At 42.4% G+C, this 23,091-nt stretch overlaps 1 protein-coding gene across 1 annotated transcript; it reads left to right on the forward strand.

Annotated features, from left to right (window-relative positions):
• Positions 1 to 1,147: 1,147 nt before the first annotated feature.
• Positions 1,148 to 22,683, forward strand: LOC121497682 (tetratricopeptide repeat protein 38-like). The gene is given in 6 exon segments (XM_041767432.1): positions 1,148 to 1,178; positions 19,637 to 19,750; positions 20,937 to 21,296; positions 21,299 to 21,562; positions 21,565 to 22,307; positions 22,310 to 22,683. Coding segments are annotated over 6 exon segments (1,662 nt in total). The 3' UTR covers positions 22,460 to 22,683.
• Positions 22,684 to 23,091: the final 408 nt, after the last annotated feature.

Below are 23,091 nucleotides of genomic sequence, written 5' to 3' on the forward strand. Positions count from 1 at the left end.
GCCAAAATCATGGTCTCCAGCAACATCCTTGGAATTTGGAAGAGGCACAGTTTCCTTCTGTGTTCCTGCCTGATTAGTCTGGCATTGGCCAGATGGATAGAATCCACTCTGACTTCAGAACTAGGGTTCAAACCTAGTTAAGTGCCACATCCAGCATAATGGATTACATTCCAGGAGATGGTAGGAGCCTATCTGATGCCTCCAATTCAGCCCTCAGGTAGGATTCCGCAGTTTGGTTGAGTTGATGGCTAGCATTAGGATGTGTCTAAGGCTTCTGGTTTTTCTCATGGAGATGCTTACAGTGTTGCTGAGGTTTAAGGATTTTGGTATTGGCACAAAATCATTGTGCCTTCAAAACTTATGATCTGACACAATAAGTTCCACAACCAGGGCTAGGGTTTTTCCCTAGACTGATGTGCCCTGCCTGATTATTCTGGCATGGGCCAGATGTCCCAAATTCATTGTGCCCTCAGAATTTGCTTTCAGGCACAGTAAGTTCTACAGTCCAGCCTAGAATTAGGGTTATGGTCTGGGAGTTGGTAAGAACCTATCAGAAACTCTTATGGTGAGCTGCCCTGAAGGCTGAGTTTAGGACTATCATTAGGGTGAGACTGAGACTGGTTTGGCTAGAGGGGCATGTTCTTAGTGTTGCTGAGGTTTAGAGATTTCAATAGAATCATGCCTCAGCAGGATTCCAGTGGTTGCAATATCACAGTTTCCTTCTGTGTGCCTACATGATTAGTTTGGCATGGCTTTTGTATCCCAAAACCATTGTGCCCTCAGAAGTCAAGTTCGAGGCTGGTCAGTTCCACATCTAGTGCTAGGGCTAAAGTTAAGGTCCAGGAGCAGTTAGAGGCCAATTTGATGACAGTGTGGATTCCTATCCTGAGGTCTGAGTTGAGGGCTAATATCCGGGTGGGTCTAAGCTGATTTGGCCTCATGGGGATGCTCATAATGTTGTTGAGTGTCAAGTTTTTCCCTAGAATCATGGTCTCCAGCATATCCTTGGGTTGCAAGTGGCAGGGTTTCCTTCTATGTTCTTGTCTGAAAAGTCTGGCATCAATTAGGTGTCCCATCCTTGTGTCTATGTGCCAGGTCTAGGATTAGGGTTCCATTTTGGAAGATAGTAGGGGCCTATTTGATGACAATGTGGATATTGCCCTGTGGGCTGAGTGGAGGTGAGTATTAGGGTGAAGCTCAGGATTAGCATTTGGTTTCTGGAACTAAGCACATTGTGGGGCTGAAGTTTAGGATTTCTTTTTAGAATCATGCTGTCCAGCTCTACCGCCATGGTTTTGCATGGCTGGGCTGCTTCTGTATTCCTGACTGATTTGTCTTGGATCAGTCTTATGTCCCAAATCCCGACTTTCCTGTCTTATCATTTGGGCCAAATTAGGTCCAGAGCTGTGCCTAGGGTTAGGGTGAGAATCTAGGAGATCGTAAGTACCTGTCCAATGGCAGTGCAGAGATTTGCCCATAGGGGTGAGTTGAGGCCCTACATTAGGAGGCAAGTTGAGGGCTAGTATTAGGGGGAGGCTCAGCCTTCTGATTTGAACTCAATGGGATGTTCATAGTGTCAGGTTTTTCCCTAGAATCATGGTCTCCAGCAAAATCCCTGGGTAGCAAGTGACACAGTTTCCTTCTGTGTTCCTGCCTGATTAGTCTGGCATTGGCCAGATGGATAGAATCCACTCTGACTTCAGAACTAGGGTTCAAACCTAGTTAAGTGCCACATCCAGCACAATGGATTACATTCCAGGAGATGGTAGGAGCCTATCTGATGTGGTCAATTTTGATAGTGGCAGTGCAGAGTCCTGACCTGAGGACTGAGTTGAGGCTAGGATTACGGTGAGTCTCCCCCTTCTCATTTGGCCGCAAGGGGACATCATTCTGTTGCTGAGTTTTAATGTTATTTGCTAGAATAACATTCATTCTCTCTAGGTCCACCATGGTGGTGATATGTGGCATAGCTTTCTTCTGTATTCTTTCCTGGGTTATCCTCTACCAGCCTTGTTTCCTAAATTCTGTCTTTCCTCAGATGTAGGATTTGGGCCCAGGTAGGGCCATAGCCATGTTAGTGTTTGGGTGAGTATCCAGGAGAGTGTAGGCACCTATCCCATGGCAGTACTAAGAGCTGCTATGAGGTCTGAGTTGACAGCTCGCCTTAGGATGAGGCTCAGGCTTCTGATTTGGACTTAGTGGGATGCTCATAGTGTTGCTTTGCTGTGTTTTAGAATTTTCTCTGGAATCATGGTCTCCTGCAACATCATGAGAGTTTCAAGTGGTACTGTTTACTTCTTTATTCCTGCTTGATTTGTTTGGCATCGTTCAGAAGTCCCAATACCATTGTGCCCACAGACCTAGGGGTTGGGCCCAGTAAGCCCTACAGGCAGTGTTAGGGTTGGGTTACAGTCCAGGTGATGGTAGTGTGGAGTGCCACTATCCGGTGGCAGTGTGGAGATCTGACCTGAAGCCTGAGTTGAAAGCAAGCATTAGGCTTAGGCTCAGGATTCAGATCTGGTCATAGAGATACTCTTAGTGTTGCTGAAATTTAGATTTTTTGCTACAACCTTTGACTCCAGTGATATCCAGGTGGTTGAATGGGGTACAGTTTCCTTTGTGTTCCTGCTTAGTTAGTCTGGAATCAGCCAGGTATCTCAAATCCATTTTGCCTTCAGACCTAGTGTTCAGCCCAGTCAGGGCCTCAGCCAGGCTAGGTTTAGGGTGTAGGTCCATGAGACAGTATGGGCCAATTCCATAGCAGAGTGGAATCCTGCCCTAAGGGCTGAGATGATCTCTAGCATTAGGGTAAGGCTCAGTATTCTAGTTTGGTCTCAGGGATGCTCATTGTGTTACTGAGTTTTAAATTTTTCACTAGAATCTAATAACAATGTTATCTTTAACAACATCCTAGGGGTTTCAAGTGGCACACTTCCCTTCTTTTCTCCTGCCTGATTTGTATAGCATCGGCCAGTGTCTCAATGCCATTGGGCCCTCCAACCTAAGCTTTGGGCCTAGTAAAATACATAGGCGGGGTAGGGTTAGGGTCCAGGCGATGGTAGGAGTCTATCTGATGTCAATGTGGAGACATGCTCTGAGGGCTGAATTCAGGGCTAACATTAGGGTCAGGTTCCAGCTTCTGGTTTTGCCTCAGGGGGATCCTAGTTCTGCTGCTAAATTTTAGATTTTTCACTAGAATCATGATCTCTAGATCATTGCTGATGATTGCACATGGCATGGTTTGCCTCTGTATTCTTGGCTGATTCGAACTGTACCAGTCATTTATCCCAAGTCCCATTATTCCTTAGATTTAGCATTTAGGCCCACATATGGCCAGCCCCATGCTTAGGGTCAGGGTGAGAATCCAGGAGATGATAGGTACTACCTATCCCATTGTAGTGCAGAATCCTGCCCTGAGGGCTGGGTTGAGGGTTAGCATTAGGGTGTGGCTCAGGCTTCCAGTTTGGCCTCAAAGATCACTCATATTATTGTTGAGGTTTAGGTTTTTTGCTAAAATCAATCTTTAGCAACATCCTGCGGGTTGCAAGAGGTACGGTTTCCTTCTCTATTCCTGCCTGATTAGTCAAGCATCAGCCTGGCGTCCCAAATCCTTTGTGCCCTCATAATAGGATTCTGGCCTGGTTGGGGCCACATCCAGTGCTAAGGGTAGGGTTATGGTCTGGGAGATGTTAGGGGTCAATTTACTGGCTATGTGGATTCCTGCCCTGAGGACTGAATTGAGGTTAGCATTTGGGTGAGGCTCAGACTTCTAGGCCGGCCTCTGAAATGCTCATAATAGTGTTCGCTTCAGCAGCACATATACTAAAATTGTAATGCTTATAATATTGCTGAATTTTAGATTTTTCATTTGTAGCGTGATCTCCAGCAATATCCAGGGGGTTACAAGTTAAACGTTTTCCTTCTGTGTTCCCGCCTAATTAGTCTAGCATTGACCAGGTATCCCAAATCCATTTTGCCCTCAGACCTAGGGTTCGGGTCCAGTGATCGCCACAGCCCGGGCTAGAGTTAGGGTTAATGTCAAGAGCCTCTAAGGGCTAATCCAATGCCAGTGTGGAGATCTGCCCTGAGGGCTGAGTTGAGGGCTGGCATTAGGGTGTCTCTAGCTTATGGTTAGGCCTCTAGGGGGTGCTCATGCTGTTACTGAGTTTTAGGTTTTTCACTAGTTTCATGCTCTCCAGCTCATGTAGTTGTCCATGGCAGAGCTTGCTTCTCTATTCTTGTCTGATTCATCCTGTCCCTGTCATTTGTCCTAAATCTCATCTTTCCTCAGATTTAACATCATAGGGTTAGGATGAGGATCTGGGAAATAGTAGGTACCTGTCTGATGGCAGTGTAGAGATTTGCCCTTAGGGCAAATTTGAAGCGCTGCATTAGGTTAAGGCTCAAATTTCAGGTTTGGCTTCAGGGACATGTTCCTAGTGTTGCTGAGCTTTAGGTATTTCACTACAATGATACACTCCATCCAGCAATTTCACTACAATGATACACTCCTTCCAGTAGTTGCAACTGGCATGGTTTCCTTTTTGCTCCTGCCTGATTAGTGTTGTGCTTGTTTTGTGTCCCAAATCCCATCTTTTCTCAGACTTAGCATTTAGGCCCAGATGGGGTGAGAGCCATGCCTAGGTTTAGGGTGAGGGTCCTGGAAATGGTAAGAACATGCTTTTGGCCTGTCCTGAGGGTTGAGTTGAGGTCTAACATTGGAGTGACGATCTGGTTTCGTGTTTGGCTTGAGAGAGATGTTGACGCTGTTGATCAAGGATAGGTTTCTTGCTAGAATCATGCTCGTAGTACCATCGCAGGGGGTTGCAGGTGGCATGGTTTCCATCTTAACATTAGGGTTAGTCTCCAGCTTCTGGACTGTCCTCAGGGGGATGCTGATAATCTTGGTGAGCGGTTTTTTTGTTTGTTTGTTTGTTTTGTTTTGTTTTGTTTTTCGTTAGAATCATGCTTTCCAGCTCCATTCAGGGGTTGTACGAGGCACGGTTTCCTTTTTTTTTTTTTTTCCCACGGTTTCTTTCTTTGTTCCTATTTGTATAGTCTGACATAGGCCAAGTCTCCAAAACCCACTGTGCCCTTAGACCTCGAGTTTGGGCCCAATCAGGGCCATAGCCAGGGCAAGGGTAAGGGTTCTGTTCTGGGGGATAGTAAGGGCCTACCTAATGGCTCTGAAGAGACCTTCCATGAGGGCTTGCTTGAGGGCCTGCAATGATGGGAGTTAGGCTCCTGCTTCAGGTTTGGCCTCATGGGGATGCTGATGCAGTTGGGGATGGTTAGGTTTATGCTACAATTAAGTTCTTTAGCTCTATACCGGAGGTTGCACATGCCATGATTTCCTTTAGAATTCCTCCCTGAATAATCTGGTACTGGCCAGCTGTCTCACATCCATTGTGCACTCAGACCTAGGGTTCGGTTCTGGTCAGGGCTAGGTTGGGGTTCTGATATGGAACTTGTTACACCTATCTGAAGGCAGTGCAGATATCTGCCTGTGACTGAGTTGACAGCTAGCATTAGGGTGAAGCTCTGGCTTCCAGATTGGCCTCAGGTACATGCTGGTGTTTTTGGTGAGGGTTAGGTCTTTCACTAAAATCATACTCTCCAGCTCCATTTTGGGGTTTCATGTGGCATGGTTTCCTTCTGTGTTCCTGCCTGATTTGTCTTGCATTGACCAGGTGTCTCAAATCCATTGTACCTTTAGATCTAGGGTTCAGGCCCAGTCAGGTAGGATTAGGGTTCTGGTCCAGGAGATGGTAGGAGGCAATTCAGTGACAGTGTAGGGACCTGCCCATAGGGCTGAGGTGAGGGCAAGACTTAGAATGAGTCTCAGGGTGAGGGTTTGATTTCAAGGGGCCATGCACATGGTGGGACTGAGGGTCAGGTTTTCCTTAGAATCTTGCTCTACAGCTCCATCCTAGTGGTTCCATGTGGCACAGCTTCCTTCTGTAGTTTTGGCTGATCCACCCTGCACCAGTCTTGTCTCCAAAATCTCGTCTTTCCACAGACTAATACTAGGACTAGGAAGGGTAATACACTTGCCTAGGCTTAGGATGAGGGTCCAGGAGATGATAGGGTTGCATATGATGACAGTGGTAAGACCTGCCCTGAGAACTGAGTTGAGGGCAAGCTTTAGGGTGAGGCTCTGGGTCAGTGTTTGGTTTTAGAGACTAGGCATATTGTAGGGCTGAGGGTAAGTTTTTTGCTTCTTCCTTTCACTTTTTCTTTAAGACTGAAATGTTTTCAAATATATGTGTATAAGCATAAGGAAAGTGCCATATACATATCTCTAAGAAAGAACACTGTATAGAAAGCACCTTTCAACTAACATCTTAGTTCATTAGGATTGTAACATTTTCAAATGTATGTGTGGAAAGATAAGGAAAGTGCCAAATACTTAACTCAGAGAAACAAGTTCCTGTAGAAAGCATGTTTCAACTAATATCTTCTTTCATGAAGACAGAAGTCTTCAAAAGAGTATATGTGGAAGCATGAGGAAACTGCCATATAGTAACTCTATAAAAGAATACTGTATGGAAAGCATCTTTATTTTTTAAATATGTTATTTATTCATTTGAGAGAGAGAGAGAGAGAAAGAGAAAGAAAGCATAAGCAGAGGGGGAAAGGTAGAGGGAGAGGGAGAAGCAGACTCCCCATTGAGCAGAGAGCCCAGCTTGGGGCTTGATCCCAGGACCCTGAGATCATGACCTGAACTGAGGGCAGATGCTTAACCATCTGAGCCATCCAGGTGCTCCATGGATAGCATCTTTAAATTAATATCTTACTTTACGAAGATGGAAGTGTTTTCAAATGTATGTGTGGAAGCATAAAGAAAGTATCATATACTTAATGAAACAACTCTGTATAGAAATAGTATTTCAACTAACATCTTTCTTGAAGATAGTACTGTTTTAGAAATGTTTGTGGAAGCATAAGAAAGTGCCATTTACTTAACTCAGTGAAACATGTTTGTGTAGAACCATCTTTCAAATAACATCTTCTTTCATGGAGATAAAAGTGTTTTGAAAAGAATGTGTGGAAATATAAGGAAAGTGCCATATACTTACCTCCATGAATTAAGTCTGTTCGCAAACCATGCTTCAACTAACATCTCCTTTCATGTAGAAAGATGCATTTTCACATGTATGTGTGGAAGCATAAAGAAACAGCCATATGCCTAATTTAGTGAGAGATTTCTGTGGAGAAATCATCTTTTAAATAACATCTTTCATGGAGAGATAAGTGTCTTCAAATGTATGTATGGAAGCATAAAGAATATACCATATACTTAGCGAAACAAGTATGTGTAGAAACCATTTTTCAATTTCATTTATTTCGTAGAGAAAGAAGTGTCTTCAAATGTATGTGTGTAAACATATTGAAAGTGCCATCTACCTAAATCTGTGAAACTAGCGCGTCTAGAAACCATCTTTAAAGGACCATCTTCTTTCACATGGCAATAGAAGCAATTTCAGGAGGTCCAAGCTGGCAGAGTAGTAGGGCAACCTTGAACTTGCCTCACCCTTTGAATACAACTAGATCAACCTTTAACTATTTTTGAAACTAGGAAGAGGATCAGAGGAATACAAAACAATCTGCACAGTTGGAGTGAGTGAATTTGGCAGAAGCATGGTTCAGAGCCCTAAAAATTGAGGATTGGGAACCATTGAGGCCAGGAAGGGAAGAAGACCAGTTTGTGGAGCAAATTCAAGAAGAGGGGTAAAGTTGGAAAGATTGCAGCAGTTTGTGACTCCAGAATAAGTGTGGCATGTGGATCTCTGGGTGGCCTAGGGCAAAATTGCTCTGCCTCCTGGAGGGTATATGGAGGAGCATATTAGTCCTCTCCAGAGACAAAGGGACAGTGCTGCAGCAAGGTCAGAGGGTCATGCAGAGGGCAGAAAACCTCTTAAATTCTTGGGTGTGAGCCACAATAGGGCTTAAGCTTCTGTGCATGTACCAAGCAGCAGCTTTATTAGGACTCACTGAGGGAAGTGCAGAGACTAAAGCAGATCCAGGATAACCTCGCTACCACTTTTTGCTCTGATTTAATAGGCTTAAATCTCTGTGTGTGCACCAATAGCCACTTTTGTGGGACTGAAGGAGCAGTGTACAGGAACTAGAGTGGATCCCAGATAACTTGGTTGCTGCTTTTTGCTCTGAGCCACAGTAGGTTTATACCTCTGGGCTTGTGCACTTTTCTGGGAACACCATAGAGACTGGAGCGTATCATTGATAACATGGCCACTGCTTTTTTGCTGTCTGCCACAGTAGATTCTAGCCTCTGCAATGGCTTTCCTGGGAGAAAGGGGAGTAGAGGACTGAGTCAAGTGCAGATGGTTAATAGCCTGGCTCCAGCTTTTCCCTGAGTTACAATAAACTCTAGCCTCTGTGCACACTGAGCTAAGGCTTTTCTAGGGCATGATAGTGCTCAGTATTCCCTGAGTCTTTCCACTGGCGGACTGGAGTGGGTGCGAACATTATCAGGCCCTTTAAAACTTGGAGTTTTGAATCCTAGCCACTAGCCAGATATAAAATACAAGAGGTCTATGAGTCTGGGCATTTTGATAACCCAGACATAGACAAGTTAGGCCAGGGAATTAACAAGGGCTGGGCCACAGGAGATTGCTCACTTTTCTGAGTGGGCTTCCTGAGCAGCTTCTAGGAGTTCCACCTCCAGGGACAAAGGAACACCATATTCTACTTCTACCACCACTCCCTCTTCCTGCCCACCAGCCCAGTCAGATTCCAAAGAGAAACCCAGCACCTCTACTGGAGACTGGAATCCCCTACACTAAACCCCACCTCCTGTCCTGGCAGAAGCATCTTTAAGAGCAAGTCAGACTGTGAGCCAGAGCAACAGGCCTCTTCCTCAGAAGACAAACACAAATCCTAGCATATACCAAGTCTACTGATTAAAGAAAGCACCAAAACTTCAGCTTCTGGCTTAACTTCACAAACAAATCAGAACATACTTACCTGACAGCCCCTGTGGCTCAGCGGTTTAGCGCCACCTTCAGTCCAGGGTGTGGTCCTGGAGACCCAAGATCAAGTCCCAGGACAGGCTCCTTGCATAGAGCCTGCTTCTCCCTCTGCCTGTGTCTCTGCCTCTCTTTCTCTCTGTGTGTCTCTCATGAATAAATAAATAAATCCTTAAAAAAAAAAAAGAAAAAAGAACATACCTACTTAAAGGAACAAATACTCCCCAACTACAAGCAAGGAGGAACTTTATAGAGGAAGGACCAGTGGGAAAGAGCAACTAACATACAACTGCAGAGTATACATACATATACCAGGATCACATCCTGAAATATTATTGTTGTTAATATTATTATTGCTGTTCTTGCTGGGTTTGTTCCTTTTTTTCTTTTCTACTCTCCTTTCTTTTCTGGACAAAATGACTAGAAGGAGAAAATCACAACAAAAGAAAGAACCAGAGGCAATATTCTCTGCCATAGATTTAATCAAGATGGATATAAGTAAGATGTCAGAGCTAGAATTCAGAATAATAATTATAAAGATACTAGCTGGGGTTGAAAAAAAGCATAAAAGACACTAGAGAATCCCTTACTGTAGAAATAAAAGAAGTAAAATCCAATCAGGCAAAATTTAAAAATACTATTACTGAGAAGCAGTAAAAAATGGAGGCTCTAAGCACTAGGGTAAATGAAACAGAAGAGATCAATGATACAGAAGACAAATAATGGAAACTAAGGAAGCCGAGAAAAAGAAAGAAAAGGAACTACTGGATCATAAGGGGAAGCTTTGAGAGATCAGTGATATCATAAAGTGCAATAATATTCAAATAATAGGGGTTCCAGAAGATGAGGAAAGGTGGAGGCAGAAGGTTTATTTGAACAAATTTTGGCTGAGAACTTCCTTAACCTGGGGAAGGAAACAGGCATTCAAGTCCAAGAGGCCCAGAGAAATGCCCTCAAAATCAATAAAAGTAGTTTAACACCTTGACGTGTAATAGTGAAGCTCGCAAATTTCAGAGATAAAGAGAAAATCCTGATAGCAGTTTAATCTTAATCCTGAAACAGGTCCTTAATCCACAAGGGTAGAAACATTGGTCTGGCAGCAGACCTATCCACAGAGACAGTCCAGTCCAAAAGGGATTACCATGATATATTCAGGGTGATAATTGGGAAAAACATTGAGCCAAGAATACTTTATTCATCATGGCTGTCATTCAGAAAGGAAGGAGAGATAAAGAGCTTCCAGGAAAAACAGAAACGAAAAGAATTTGTGATCACTAAACCAACGTGCAAGAAATATTAAAAGGGATACTTTAGGTGAAGAAAGAATCCAAAAGTAGCATAGACCAGAAAGGAACAAGACAATCTACAGAAACAGTGACTAAACAAGTAATACAACGGCAATAAAATTCATATCTTTCAATAGTTCCTCTGAATGTAAATGGGCTAAATGCTCCAATCATAAGACATACAGTATCAGATTGGGTAAAAAAGCAAGACTCATTGATATGCTGTCTATAAGAGATGAATCGTAGACCCAGACATACCTCCAGATTGAAAGTAAGGGGATGGGGAACTATTTATCATGCTGATGGAACTCAAAAGAAAGCTGGGGTAGCAATCCTTATATCAGATAAATTAGACTTTAAACCAAAGACTGTAATAAGAGATGAAGAGGGACACTATATCATACTTAAAGAGTCTATCCAACAAGATCAAACAATTATAAATATTTATGTTCTTAACTTGGGAGCAGCCAATTATATCAAGCAACTGATAAAAAAATTGAAGAAACATGTTGATAATAATACAACAATAGTAGGGGACTTTAATACCCCACTCACAGCAATGGATAGATAATATAAGCAGAAGATCAACAAGGAAACAAGGGCTTAGAATGATAAACTGGAACAGATGGACTTAACAGATACATGTAGAGCATTCAACCCTAATGCAACAGAATACACATTCTTCTCGAGTAGTATACAAGGAACATTCTCCAGAATAGATCACAAACTGGGTCACAAATCAGGTCTCAATTGATATCAAAAGATGAGGATTATTCCCTGCATATTCTAAACCACGATGGTTTAAAACATGAACTCAATTCCAAGAGAAAATTTGGAAGAACACAAAAACATTAGGAGGTCAATACCTAGTAAAGAATGAGTGGGTCAACAGAAAATTCAAGAAGAATTTTAAAAATTCATGGAAGCAAATGAAATTAAAAAAAAAAAAACCATTCAGAACATTTGAGATACAGCAAAGGTGGTCCTAAGAGGGAAGCATATTGCAATAAGGCCTTTCTCAAGAAACAAGAAAATTCTCAAAAACACAAGCAAATCTTACACCTAAAGGAGTCAGAAAAAGAATATCAAATGAAGCCTAAACCCAGGAGAAGAAGAAAAATAATAAAGATGAGAACAAAAATCAATGAAAGAGAAACCAAAAGAGCAGTAGAACAGATCAATGAAACTAGGAGCTGATTCTTGAAAAGAGTTAATAAGAATGATAAACCTCTAGCCAGACTTATCAAAAAGTAAAGGAGAAAGGACCTAAATAAATAAATTCACTTGTGATTTTCACAAGTGAAAGAGGAACGATCCTAACCAACACCAAGGAAACACAAACAATTATAAGAACCTATTATGAGCAAATCTATGACAACAAATTAGGCAATCTGAAAGAAATAGATGCATTCCTAGAAACTTATAAACTACCAAAACAGATACAGGAAAAAATAGAAAGGCTGAGCATGCATAAGCAGCAAGGAAATTGAAGCAGGCATCAAAAACCTCCCCCCCAAAAAAAAGAATCCAGGGCAAGATGGCTTCCTAGGGTATTTCTACCAAACATTTAAAGAAGAATCAATACCTATTCTTCTGAAGCTGTTTTAAAAAAATAGAAATAGAAGAAAAACTTCCAAATTCATTATATGAGGCCAGCATTATCTTGATCTCAAAACCAACAAAGACCCTATAAAAAAAGGAGAATTACTGACCAATATCCCTGATGAACATGGATACCAAATCTTTCACCAAGATACTAGTCAGTAGGATCCAACAGTACATTGAAAGGATCATTCACCATGACCAAGTGGGACTTATTCCTGGACTGCAAGCGTGGTTTAACAGGCACAAGTCAATCTGCATGATACATCACATTAATAAAAGAAAGGATCCTCTCAATAGATGCATAAAAAAACCTATGACAAAATACAGCATCTTTTCTTGATTAAAACTCTCAACAATGTAGAGATGGAGGGAACATACCTAAACATCATAAAAACCATATATAAAAAGCCCACAGTGAATATCATTCTCAATGGGGAAAAACTGAGAGCATCTCCCCTAAAGTCAGGGACACAACAGGGATACCCTCTCTTACCACTGTTGTTCAACATTGTACTAGATGTCCTAGCCTCAGCAATCAAACAACAAAAAGAAGTAAAAGGCATTCAAATTAGCAAAGAAGAAGTCAAACTCTCAGTTTTGCAAATGATATGATACTTGATGTGGAAAACCCAAAAGACTCTACCCCAAAATTGCTAGAACCCATACAACAATTCAGCAATATCATGGCAGGATATAAAATCAATACACAGAAATCAGTTGCATTTCTACATGCTAACAATGAGACTGAAGAAAGAGAAATTGAGGAATCAATCCCCATTTACAGCTGCACCAAACCCCCCCACAAAAAAATACCTAGGAATAAACGTAACCAAAGAGTTGAAAGATAAGTATTCTGAAAACTATAGGCCACTTATGAAAGAAACTGAGGAAGACACAAAAAGATGGAAAAACATCCCATGCTCATGGATTAGAGAATGAATATTGTGAAAATGTCTATGCTACCCAGAGAAATCTAACATTCAATGAAATCTCTATCAAAATATCATCAAAGCTTTCACAGACCTGGAACAAATAATCCTAAAATTTGTATGGAAACAGAAAAGAACCTAAATATTCAGAAGAATGTTGAAAAAGATAACCAAAGCAGGAGCATCACAATTCCTGACTTCAAGTTGTATTACAAAACTATGATTATCAAGACAGCATGGAACTGGCACAAAAACAGACACACAGATCAATGGAAGAGGATAGAGAACCCAGAAATGGACCCTCAACTCTATGGTCAACTAATCTTCAAAAAAGCAAGAAATAATATTCAATGGAAAAAGGACAATCTCTTCAACAAATGGTGTTGGGAAAATTGGACAGCCACATGCAGAAAAAAGAAACTGAACCATTCTCTTACACCATGCATAAAGATAAACTCAAAATGGGTAAAAGATGTAAATGTGAGACAGGAATCCATCAAAATCCTAGAGTAGAACACAGGCAGCAACCACTTCAACCTCGGCCGCAGCCGCTTGCAAGAAAGGTCTCCAAAGGGAAGGGAAACAAAAGTAAAAATGAACTATTGGGACTTCATCAAGATAAAAAGCTTCAGCACAGCAAAGGAAATAGTCAGCAAAACTAAAAGGCAACCTACAGAATGGGAGAAGATATTTGCAAACGACACATCAGATAAAGGGCTAGTATCCAAGATCTATAAAGAACTTAGCAAACTCAGCATGCCCAAAACAAAAAAATAATGCAAAGAAATGGTCAGAAGACATGAACAGACATTTTTCCAAAGAAGACCTATGCATGGCCAACAAGCACATGAGAAAATGCTCCACATCACTTGGCATCGGGGAAATACAAATCAAAACCATAATTAGATATCACTTTACACCAGTGAGAATGGCTAAAATTAACAGGACAGGAAACAAAAAATGTTGGCGAGGATATGGAGAAAGGGGAACCCTTTTGTACTGTTGATGGAAATGCAAGCTGGTGCAGCCCCTCTGGAAAACAGTGTGGATATTCCCCAAGAAGTTAAAAATAGAGCTACCCTATGACCTAGCAATTTCACTACTGGGTATTTACCAGATACAATTCTAGTGAAACTACAGGACACCTGCACCCCAATGTTAATAGCAGCAATGTCCACAATAGCCAAATTGTAGAAGGAGCAATGATGTCCTTTGACAGATGAATGGATCAAGAAGATGTGAGATACACACACACACAATGGAATATTACTCAGCTATTAGAAAGGACGAATATCTACCATTTGCTTTGCCAAGGATGGAATTGGAGGATATTATGCTGAGTGTAATTAAGTCATTTGGAGAAAGACAATTATCTATGGTTTCACTCATATGTGGGATATAAGAAATAGTGAAGGGACTATAAGGGAAAGGAGGGGAAACTAAGTGGAGAAAAATCAGAGAGGAAGACAAACCATGAGAGACTCCTAACTCTGGGAAACAAACTGAGGGTTGCAGAAGGGGAAGAGATGGAGGGATGGGATAACTGGGTGACAGGCACTAAGGAGGGCACTTGATGGAATGAGCACTGGGTGTGTGTGTGTGTGTGTGTGTGTGTGTGTGTGTGTGTAATATTGGCAAAATGAATTTAAATAAAATATTAAAAAGAAGGGCAGCCCTGGTGGAGCAGCGGTTTAGCGCTGCCTGCAGCCCAGGGTGTGATCCTCGAGACCCTGGATCGAGTCCCATGTCAGGCTCTCTGTATGATGCCTGCTTCTCCCTCTGCCTCCCTGTGTCTCTGCCTCTCTCTCTCTCTCTCTCTCTCCCTGAATAAATAAATAAAATCTTAAAAAAATATATTAAAAAGAAGAAAAAGAAGAAATGGGAAGAAAACATGAACAGGTATTACTCCAAAGAAGATATACCAATGGCCAACAGATGCATGAAAAAATGCTCCACATCACTGGTCATCAGGAAAATACAAACCAAAACTACAATGAGATATCACCTTACACCAGTCAGAATGGCTAAAGTTAACAAGGCAGGAGACAACAAATATTGGCAAGGATGTGGATGGAAATGCAAACTGGTACAGACACTCTGGAAAAGAGTGTGGAGGTTCCTCTGGAATCTAAAAATAGAGCTACCCTAATACCTAGCAATTGCACTACTGTGTATTTACCTCCAAGATACAAATGTAGTGATCCAAAGGGGTACCTGCACCCCAATGTTTATAGAAGCAATGTCTATAATAGCAATACTATGGAAGGAGCTGAGATATCCATTGACAGATGAATGGGTAAAGATGTGGTATGTTTATACAATGGAATATTACTTAGCCATCAGAAAGGATGAATACTTATCATTTACATCAACATGGATGGAACTAGAGGGTATAATAACTGAGTGCAATAAGTTAATCAGAGAAAGAAAATTATCATATGGTTTTACTCATATGTGGAATATAAGAAACAGTGCAGAGGATAGTCAGGGAAGGGAGGGAAAACTGAATGGGAAGAAACCAGAGAGGGAGAAAAATCATGAAAGACTCTCAACTGTGGGAAACAAACTGTGGACTGCTGGAGAGGAGGGGGGTGAGGGAATGGGGTAAGTGGGTGATGGGCATTAGGGAAGGCACATGATGTGATAACCACTGGGTATTATATGCAATTGATAAATTATTGAACATTACATCAGAAACTAATGATGTACTATACAGTAGCTAACTGAATTTAAAAAAAATCTTAAAAAAAGATATCACACCAATTTTAACTCATAGGCCACATAAAGAAAAAAAACCAGCTATGGCTAGTCTGTGACTCAAAACTAAGAACACCAGATAACCATTAATATGAAACTAAAAGGGAAGAAAGGGAAAAAAACAAATGTGGTAAAGAGAATTAAAAATTTAAACTATTTTACAGCATTTAACTTTAATGGGAAAAAAGTGATTTGGGGGCCTGTCGAAAAGGCTGTGGTATTATGGAATATTTACTAACTACTGTAATTTTATTTGTAGTAGAGGTAACTGGTATAACTTCAAGTCTCATTCATATCCTCTTTTGTTTTTCATAGTAAGTTTTCCAGGTGTCTTCATTAAACCCATAATTAAAATAATCAGAAAGATCAGCACCAAAGATAAAGCACAATGTTAGTTAAAATAATTCTATTTTATCCAGCATATAAAATATAATAAACTATAAAATATAAATTTAGTATTCTATCAATTTTATCCCTCCTTCTAATTTTCCCAATTACTACCATAAAGCACAGGACTATAAAAATTTGATCAGAAGTGTTTCCGTTAAGCCAGAAAATATTATGCTAAGTAATATAAGTCAGTCAGAGAAAGACAAACACTATACGATTTCATTCATGTGGAATTTAAGAAACAAACGAACATGGAGGGGAGTATTTCCTCTAGAAATGGCTTTATAATAAAACAATATGCAAGTCTACTTTGATATTATGCATGAAAGGGTGATTTAAAAAAAACATCCATTAGGGTGACTGAATTTTAAAGGTCCAATAGTCCAAGGGTTTGCCCAGATGGGTGATAAGAGGGACTCTGTTATAAATAGGTTTTAAATCATGTGATCTGAGGGAGGGAAACTGAAGAGCTCCATAAAAATATTTTTGCTCCTTCCTGCTTCTATTCTTGCTAGGACCTATACCTCCACTTTATACATGCCCCATAGGGCAAATAGTGTATGCCTTCCTTGTGAGGGACAAAGAGTTAATAATATCTCTAGAGTCTTCCAGAAAAATAGACAATATTTAAGTTAGGACCAGATGACAATGACCAGATGAAATCATCATATGCATATTCCAGACCACCAGTGCTAGACATTTCTATCCCTACTCCCTGGTTCAAACAAATAAAATTGACTTATGAAGGACACCTGGGCCTTTGTCCTTGTTCTAACCAGTTCCTGGATGTCTGAGAGGACATGTACACTGGACCACAATCCTCAGGAAAAACTCCAGATGCAGAGCAAAGATGAGGCTCTCTCCCTTCCTTCCGGAGTCTTCCAGACACTCTGTCTGTACCTTCATTCTCTATATACTGTCGCTAGACTGCTCTCATCTCCTGGCTTGCATTTGATTCCTATCCTATGTAAGGCCAAGGAACTTCTTGGCTGGTCCTTTAAGACCCCCTATGGGCCTTTGGACCCAGCCTGCCAGCATCAGCCTGGGTACTTTGGGTGTTATTAGTAAGGGCATCAGATTGCTCTTAATAAATATATGTGGCTGAGGCTGGAGCTCCAGCATAAAACTGTAGGCAGGCCCTCTAATGTGGCCCTTTGCTTCAGTTCTTGGTTTGGCTGGTGATAGGCAAGTTTCCTTGGATTGTAGGGTTCACATTAGCCAAACAAATGGCATGTGGGCTTCAGTATTGCCATGTTTAGTTGAAACTGTAGTTTACTTGGAGGGTTTGGGCTTCTCTGTTGTAGACAAATGAAAGCACTTGGACTAATAGTAATAAAACAGTAGTGAACAGAATGGTGTGCAGCTGCAGTCAATGAGCTTTGGTTGTCTGATATGGGTTCTCCTCTGGACTATGTCAACATTATGGGGTATGATGTTGATTTTTATTATGATCTCTGTGATTTTTATTTAATAAGTGGAATTTTCTATCTACCTTTTTTGGTATTCCACGTTGTCTGTGGGAATGGCTCTAGAGAACTAATTTTATTTTTTTAATTTTTTAAAAGATTTATTTATTTGTGATAGACACAGAGAGAGAGAGAGAGAGAAAGAGAAAGAGAAAGAGAAAGAGAAAGAGAAAGAGAAAGAGAAAGAGAAAGAGAAGGAGAGGAAGGCAGAGACACAGGAGGAGGGAGAAGCAGGTTCCATGCCGGGAGCCTGACGTGGGACTTGATCCTGGGACTCCAGGATCGTGCCCTGGGCCAAAGGCAGGTGCTAAACTGCTGAGCCACCCAGGGATCCCCCTAGAGAACTAATTTTAATTTCCTAAATGGGATCAGAGGGAGAATCCAGTTTAATTATGCACCTATTATAACTAAATATTCAGGAAGTCTTTTGTTGTTGTTTTGGGAATTTGGGATTTATTTGAGTGATATAAGTTTGGGATCAATGGGCCCCATATCAGATGGTTACTACCTGGCCCATGGGACAAGGAGAGTATGCACCTGGGATTCCAGGGCTTACAGGATGAAGATAAAATTAGAAGTTTAGGGAGATAGGGAGAGTCATATTAATGGGCTTTTTACATGCATGGAGGAAAAACATAACCCCCTTCAAGTATAGGAAAGAATAGTGGGAAAGCTTGTTAAAGTGGGTTTATCAGTCAGGATTTTTCAGAGATTCAGGCCAGCAAATCCAAAATCTGCCCGATGAACTAGCAGGCTGCAAACCTAGAGAAACATTGCTGCAATCACAGTGTAAAAGGCAGTGTGCTATATAACCAGGAAGGACTAATATTACAAATGAAATTGGAAAGCAGTCTGCTGGAGAATTTTCTCTTGCTCGAGGGAGGCCAGTCTCTTTGTTCTACTCAGACCTTCAACTGATTGGATGAGGCCCACCCACCCATATTAGAGAGGGCAATCTGCTTTACTCAAAGTCAACTGATTTAAATGTTAATATCATCCAAAAATGACCTTACAGAAACATCTAGAATAATGTTTGACTAAGTATCTGGGCACTCTCTGGCCCAGTGATACATAAAATTAATACTTATAATTGTGAATTAGGTATTAAGGCCTGGGGCAAGAAGAGACTCATTAGTCAGAATGGCATTTGAATAGGAGTTATTAGAGGAGACCATATGTCTCTCAAACTATCTGGGAACTATCAGGGGCATAACAGTTCTACTAAACACCTTTCTTTTTTTTTTTTTCTTTTTATTTATTTATGATAGTCACAGAGAGAGGGAGAGAGGCAGAGACATAGGCAGAGGGAGAAGCAGGCTCCATGCACTGGGAGCCCGACGTGGGATTCGATCCCGGGTCTCCAGGATCGCGCCCTGGGCCAAAGGCAGGCGCTAAACCACCGCGCCACCCAGGGATCCCTACTAAACACCTTTCTTAAAGAGCCCAGTACCGTGTATTCTAAGAAGTGAAATTTGTACCTAGGAAAGTGTCTGTAACTCTGAAGAGGATAAAGAACATCCCAGAAAGGCTTCACATTGTGGTCTCAACTCAGTAGATTTGTATTTATCTTTTGGTGTACATGAGGCAGGACATTCTGTAATACTTTACCCTGAGGGGATAACTCTCAGCAATGATCCAAAAGTTTGTGATGAGTGTGCAGATGGGACTGTTTGATGGCCAGAGGATCCAGTGCTAAGATGATTGCCTTAAGTTTGATCAACTGTATTGATCCCTGGTCCATCCTTTTATCAGGGTTATCTTGGCTATAGGATGAAAGACAGTAATATTCCACTGAGCTCCATTTGTGATGGTGGCAATGCTGTCCATACAGTCTATATATTTCCATCTCTGCACTCAATTTATTTTAAGATATTCACGGGTGGGATCCCTCAGTGGCTCAGTGGGTTTAGAGCCTGCCTTCGGCCTGGGGCATGATCCTGGAGTCCCAGGATCGGGTCCCACATCAGGCTCCCTGTATGGAGCCTGCTTCTCCCTCTGCGTGTGTCTCTGCCTCTCTCGCTCTCTCTCTCTGTGTCTCGAATGAATGAATGAATGAATGAATGAATAAATGAATAAATAAATAAATAAATAAAATCTTAAAAAAAAAAAGATATTCACTGGGTAGCCTAGTGATCTTGAGGAGGGGTGACCTCCTCTGGCACTGTGGCATGTGGCAAGAGACTAAAGACAGGGAAATCCACTCCCTCCTGTAGGTGGAATATACCAGAGGGCTCGGACCGCCTGCACCCTGTCTTCAGGAGCCCTGAATAGCCGTGTTGAGCTTGTGGTACGCTGTTTCCATGATCCAAAGACTAATGAGAAGCTGGGTATGGATGATCATGGGTTCAGGGCCCATGAGTGAGAGTTCTTATTTCCAGGACATACCAGTATGTAGCCAGAAGAGTTTATCAAAGGGCCAAGAGGACCAGCTTCTTGCACCAGAGGCTTTGGGGCAACTTATGACATTATATGTGGTCCAGATACCCCAGGAGGCATGAGAAAAGGTGTCAAACCTCTTTAGTGAAGGAGTCTCTGAGGGCACTAATGGAAGTGCCTGTTGATTTTAACTGGGACAGATTCTAGAGTGTTTGTAGGAGGAGCCCCATTTAAGATAGGCTGATTTGTAAGTAGCATCGGTGAGATTAAGAAAAATTTGTAAATATGTTGCCACCAGAACCCAAAAGGGATTTGTATGTCCTTAATTGTCCTTAATGAATGTACCCAATGAGTATCCTTGGAGGATGGTCATCAATGTAATGTCATAGTGCTATTTGTGGAGAAAGTTAAGATCCTGTCTGTAACGAATATGGATGATGTATGATAGTAAAGCTGTGAGGAACCTCATGGGCAGCCTGGAAAGGGTATATTGTGTCCCTTTGGAGGTGAGGCAAACTGCAGCTGAGAGGCTGTTGAAATTGGCACTAAACAGAACATATTACATAAATCTGTAATAGTAAAATATCTACTGGTTGTTGATTGGATGGCATCAATAATTTTAATATTAGGCACTAGGTATGAAATAATTACTAGATGGGACCATAAAATTAGGGTTGCATTTATCAATCCTGAGTCATCCATACTTTTTTTGTTGTTTGAAATCAGGCAAACTGAGTTGTTAAAGAATCAGTGGGGAAATCATTCCTTTATTAATTAGGTCTTATATAATAGTTTTACTACTTAAAGGCCCTGTTCTTACATTGGGCCATATTAAATGGAGGTCTATGGAGGTCTCATTATTATTCTGCCAATTTATAAATGCCAAAACTTAATTTTAATTCATTGTGTTAGAGATTTGTATCCAATATGGGATATATTAGAACAATAAGTACTATGAATATGGGAAATTTAGACAAGGCTATAGTTAAAGTGAAGCATACTTATTTTTCTCTATTTTCTATTTAGTGACTTTCCCAAGATTTTAGGGAGTACAATGTTTATACTTAGTGGGACCCCTGGGGATAACTGTAATTTGAGCCCAAGCATTGATTAGTTTTGCCAATTGGGGCATTTTAGCAGATGTTAAAAGTTCATTTAGAACCTATATTGTTGGCCCCGCCCCGCGCCCGCACCGCTGCGGAGGCGCCCCGGACCGCCACCCCGGACCCCGCCACCCTCGCGTCTCCACGGCTGCCCCCGCTCGGCTGCGCGACTGCCAGGCGTGGAAGGATTCCGGGCTCCCACTCTCAACCACAAGCAACGAGGCCTGCAAGCTGTTCGACGCTATCCTGACCCAGTATGTAACGTGGACTAATGACCAAAGTCTTGGTGGCACTGAGGGCCGCCTGTCAAAGCTCAGAGCAGCAGATCCAACCTTCGCAATGGGCCACGCCATCGCCAGTGGGCTCGTGCTGGTCGGCACTGGAAGCTCTGAGGCTGGAGAGAGCTGGCCCTGGCCGTGAAGACCATGGTGGAGGTTTCCCAAACCCAGCCACTGACGCAGCGGGAGCGGCTGCACGTGTCTGCAGTGCAGACCTTTGCCAAGGGAAACTTTTCCGGAGCCTGTGAACTATGGGAACAGATCCTCTGGGACCACCCACCAGACATGTTAGCCCTAAAATTTTCCCACGATGCTTATTTTTACCTGGGCTACCAGGAACAGATGCGAGATTCTGTGGCTCGAATTTATCCCTTCTGGACACCAGCATCCCTCTGAGCAGCTATGTGAAAGGCATCTATTCTTTTGGATTAATGGAAACCAACTTCTACGATAAGGCAGAGAAGCTTGCCAAAGAGGCTTTGTCTATTAACCCCATGGACGCATGGTCGGTGCACACCATTGCCCATATTCACGAGATGAAAGCAGAAATCAAGGACCGGTTGGAGTTTATGCAGCACTCAGAAACCCACTGGAAGGACTCTGATATGTTTGCTTGTCATAATTATTGGCACTGGGCTCTGTATCTGATTGAAAAGGGCGAATACGAGGCCACCTTGACCATTTACGATAACCATGTCCTCCCCAGCTTGAAGACCAGCGGAACCATGCTGGATGTGGTGGACAGCTGCTCCATGCTGTACCGGCTGCAGATGTCCACGGAAGGAGTGTCCGTGGGTGAGCGGTGGCAGGACATCCTGCCCCTGACCCAGAATCACAGCCGTGACCACATCCTGCTGTTCAACGATGCGCACTTCCTGATGGCCTCCCTGGGAGCTGGGGACACCCAGACCACACAAGAGCTTCTGAGCACCCTGCAGGATGCCAGCGAGTCCCCCGGGGAGAACTACCAGCACCTCCTGGCCCGTGACGTGGGGCTGCCCCTGTGCCAGGCCCTGGTGGAGGCCGAGAAGGGGAACCCCGACCATGTCGTGGAGCTGCTCCTGCCCATCCGCTACCAGATCGTGCAGATCGGAGGCAGCAAAGCCCAGAGAGACGTCTTCAACCAAGGCTGCTGATCCAGGCAGCCTTAAAATGCACTTCTGGCATCCACAGGAATGTGGTGCCGAGCCTCCTGATGGAGCGTGACGCCTTGAAGCCCGGCTCACCCCTGACCCAGCGGCTCATCCGAAAGGCTGCTGCTGTCCACCTCCTGCAGTGAGCTGGGCCGGGCCCCCTCCCCAGCGTCCCATCCGCTGCCCCCGACTCCCAGGGGTAGAAGTAGCTAGGGCATGTTAGGTCTGTTGAATCATTTGCAGAACTTAATTTAAGAGTAATTTAAGCAGAAAGCCTGTAACCAGCGGTGTTACAGGACGTGGAGACCCAAATCAACCCGACACAGGATTCAGCATCTTGTAATCCTTGTGAAGGGCCAGGGTGCACAGTCAAGCACCGAAAATGCAGCCTGATCTGGACTCAGGTGCCCCAATTCTAAGTGTGCATAGAAAACTGACAATATTAGGAAATTCTTTTTTTCCCCCCCTTAGGAGCAGGAAGAAAATATGACCCTAAAGGGTGTTGGCAAAGGGAGGGTGGGGAGAGCTTTGACTTGGATCTTTTTTAAATTGAAATGTGAACCTCAAGGAACTTTTGACAACCATGGGAAATAATTTTATCTTAAATTGCTTTACTGTCTGTCAGCTGTTTTTCAAAGAAAAAAAATCATCCCTGCAATCACTTCTTGGAATTGTCTTGATTTTTCAGCAATTTAAACTCTAATTTAGTCCTGTATAGAGAATGTTAATGTAGTTTTGAGTGTATATGTGTGTGGGTATGGATAATTTTGTATTTTCT

The sequence above is a fragment of the Vulpes lagopus genome, chromosome 8, assembly GCF_018345385.1.
Source record: "Vulpes lagopus strain Blue_001 chromosome 8, ASM1834538v1, whole genome shotgun sequence".
Classification (NCBI taxonomy): Eukaryota; Metazoa; Chordata; class Mammalia; order Carnivora; family Canidae; genus Vulpes; species Vulpes lagopus.